The sequence below is a fragment of the Aptenodytes forsteri genome, unplaced genomic scaffold, assembly GCF_000699145.1.
Source record: "Aptenodytes forsteri isolate BGI_AS27 unplaced genomic scaffold, ASM69914v1 Scaffold132, whole genome shotgun sequence".
Taxonomy (NCBI): Eukaryota; Metazoa; Chordata; class Aves; order Sphenisciformes; family Spheniscidae; genus Aptenodytes; species Aptenodytes forsteri.
In genome coordinates, this window is record NW_008795520.1 from 4,888,507 (window position 1) to 4,891,675 (window position 3,169).

At 44.1% G+C, this 3,169-nt stretch overlaps 1 protein-coding gene across 1 annotated transcript in view; it reads left to right on the top strand.

The window, feature by feature from the left end:
* The first annotated feature begins 251 nt into the window (after positions 1-251).
* TBCE (tubulin folding cofactor E) overlaps positions 252-3,169 on the top strand; it is a 29,056-nt gene continuing 26,138 nt past the window's right edge. Inside the window, 2 exon segments of the mRNA XM_009281793.2 lie at positions 252-355; positions 2,272-2,356. Of these exon segments, the coding sequence (XP_009280068.1) occupies positions 256-355; positions 2,272-2,356 (185 nt within the window). The 5' untranslated portion in view covers positions 252-255.

Below are 3,169 nucleotides of genomic sequence, written 5' to 3' on the forward strand. Positions count from 1 at the left end.
TCCCCGCTGCGGAGGGCGCCGCCGGGAGGGCAGAGGGCGGTTTGCCGTCTGTGACTAGAAAGCGCCGCCTAAAGAGGCCGCTCCCTAACGGGGAGCTGCGGGCGGTAGCGCCGGGAGGGCAGACCGTAGCGTCGGGAGTGCGGCCTGCCGCTGGGCAGTAAAAAAGCAGCTCACGGTGGGGGGCTGACGAAAGCAGTGGCTTGTGCGTGTTAAGGGTGTCGCTTCTGCCTCTGCAGGTCCGCGGGTTTTCCCAGGATGGCTGCCTGGGCGCCTTCTGATGCGCTGGGTCGGAGACTCTTGTGTGGCATGGAGCGCGCGACCGTGCGCTACGTTGGCAGCGTTCCTCCTACGGCAGGTAAACCTCACAGCAGTAAATAACCTTTGCGTTTCATGGTGGTTTTCAAAACTCTTATTACGGTCTTCTTAATTTAGAAAAAAAAATTGTCAAGTAGAATGTGGCAATTTACAAATTGTTTTTTCTCATTGTTCTTGCGTAAATATGGCAACGTCTAATCTAGATAAGTTGTTGGGTTTTTTTAGAAGTCAGAGCTGTCAAAAGGGCTGTAAGAAGTACTTTTGGTTGAAATTGGTTACGTTTTTTCTTGCAGTGGAAAGATCTTAGTGCCTTCCTTTTTCCATTAGTTTTCATGAACAGTCTGTTCCCTGATCTCTGTGTACTGGTATAGTCTGGGAAGGAGAGGGACAGGCAGCAGTAGCAGATCAACAGACTAGGCGCTCCTTTCATAACATATTCAGATTCATGGGGACAAATAAGACTCAGCCCACCTTGCTGAAAGATCTGACCAGTCTGACTGCGAGAGCACTACATGTCATCTTTGAAAAATGGTGGTGACAGGATGGGGAGATTGCTGATGCTTGGAAGGAGACTAGCCTTGCATACAGTTCTAGAAGAGGCAAGAAGGGTGACCAGGGAACTGTAGACTCATCAGCCTCACTTCAGTTCCTGGAAAGATCATGTAGCATGTTCCCTTGGAGTCCATTTCAAAGCCTATGAAGGACAAGATGGTAGTTGGGAATACTTGATACTCGTAAAGAAGAACGAGTTGTGCTTGGCAAACCTAATTACCTTCTGTGATGATATGACTGGGAATGTGGACAAAGGGAGAACGGGGAATGTAATACTCCTTGACTTTAGTCCTTTAATGGTGTCTCTGTAAAGAATCTTATTTGGAAGCTGGAGAAATACAAGCCAGATGAATGGACTGTTAAGTGGGTTGAAAGTCCGCAGGTCTGTCAAGTGGAAAAGTGGTGATCGACGACTTGATATCTGGTAATGTGCGAGTACTACAGAAATAAATGCTGGGGTCTGTATTGTTTAACATTTTCATCAGTGTCTCAGATAATGAATAGCGTTCACCCTCAACTGGCTGATGTGACAAAAGGTAGAATTGCAATCCAGAGCAAGCTTTATGAACTTTAGGTTTGGGCCTAAAAGATTCAAGAAGGATAAATTTCCATATGTGGTGTGAAATAAACCCGTGTATCAGTACAGACTGGGAAGCACTCGTGACCCACAGGGTCTATTGTAAAGGACTTGGGAGTTAAGGTGGATACTGTCATGAATATGAGCCAACAGTGAGCTCTTGTCACAAGCAAAACATGTGTTGTACTGGGTTACCTTAGAACAATGAACATGGCCAACAAGTCAAAGGAAGCTGTTATCCCCTGCTGGGGGCAGGCGTTCTTGATAAGGTTGCACTTGGAATAACGTCTCTGGTTTGGGACCATCCCAGTTCAAGAGGGATGCGGATAAACTCGAGAGGATCCAGTGGAGGGCTGCCAACGTGGTCAAGGGCATAGACCACGTACGTGTTGTGGAGAGAGGCTGAGGGATCTGGGCTCGGTTAGTGTGGTGAAGAGAAGATTAAGTGGCATCTAATAGCTGCCTGCAGCTGTTTGACAGACGGTTACAAAGATGACAGAGCCAAATTCTTCTTACTAGTATTAGATTATATAATAAGGGACAATGGTCACAAATTGTGGCTGGAAATTGGACAGCAGGAAAATCTTTTTCTCTACGGAACTAATGCAGCACTGGAATAGCCTGCCCAGATAAGTTGGAATCTCTCTCTCCTTGGAGATTTTCAAGACCTGGCTAGGTAAAGACTTACCTGGCTGACCTAGTGCTGGTGATAATCTCCCGCTTTGAGAGGGAACATTAGGCTAGATGAACTCCAGAGGTTCCTTCCAACCGTGATTTCTATGGCTGTGATGTCATAAATTTGAAAATGTATCTACCATATTTTTCAGGAATTTGGCTTGGCGTAGAATGGGATGATCCTCGGAGAGGAAAGCATGATGGTACCTATGAAGGAACACAGTATTTTAAGTGCCGGTGAGTTGATTCACAGTGTAGACATGTCATGCGTATTGAGAAGATGGTCGTGAGAAAACGCCCATTTGAAATTTTTAGGGCAAACCCTTTTGTTATCAGTTGGCTGATATTAAAAAGATAATAAATCTGAATGCTGTGACTAACTATGCCATAAAAGCTGTTGCATTGTTATTAATCCAGTTACAGGGATTAGAATATGGTAAATACTTCGAAAATACAAGTCATGTTTTCAGAGGTATGTAATAAAATGTGACTTTTGGATGTTATTACTTTTTGTAGGTTTAGACCTTCTACTTTAGTAAGGAAATCAGTGTGTCCTACTCACCTTCCTTAGGTAATTCTGAAGTGAAATATTGGTCCATATTAACTGTCTCAAATATAGTTTAGATTTAGACTTAAGATGACTTGTATGTGTCTTGTTAAGGGCAAATCCCAAGTTCCTGATAATGATTTGGATTATATTTGTATCACTGAGGAATTGTTAAGTATGTTCGCTTGCATTTAATACGTTCAAAACACAATGTAGCTGTGTGGGGTTTTTTTAAGTATATACATGCATTACATTTAAGTTTAAAGATTTGAGCACTTAACATGTGTCGTGGTTTAATTTCAGTCGGCAACTGAGCACCACGCAGCCGCTCACTCACTCCCCCCCACCCGGTGGGATGGGGGAGAGAATTGGAAGAGCACAAGTGAGAAAAACTCGTGGGTTGAGATAAAAACAGTTTAATAATTGAAATAAAATGATAATAATAATACACAAAGCAAGTGATGCACAGTACAATCGCTCACCACCCGCCGACCGATGCCCAG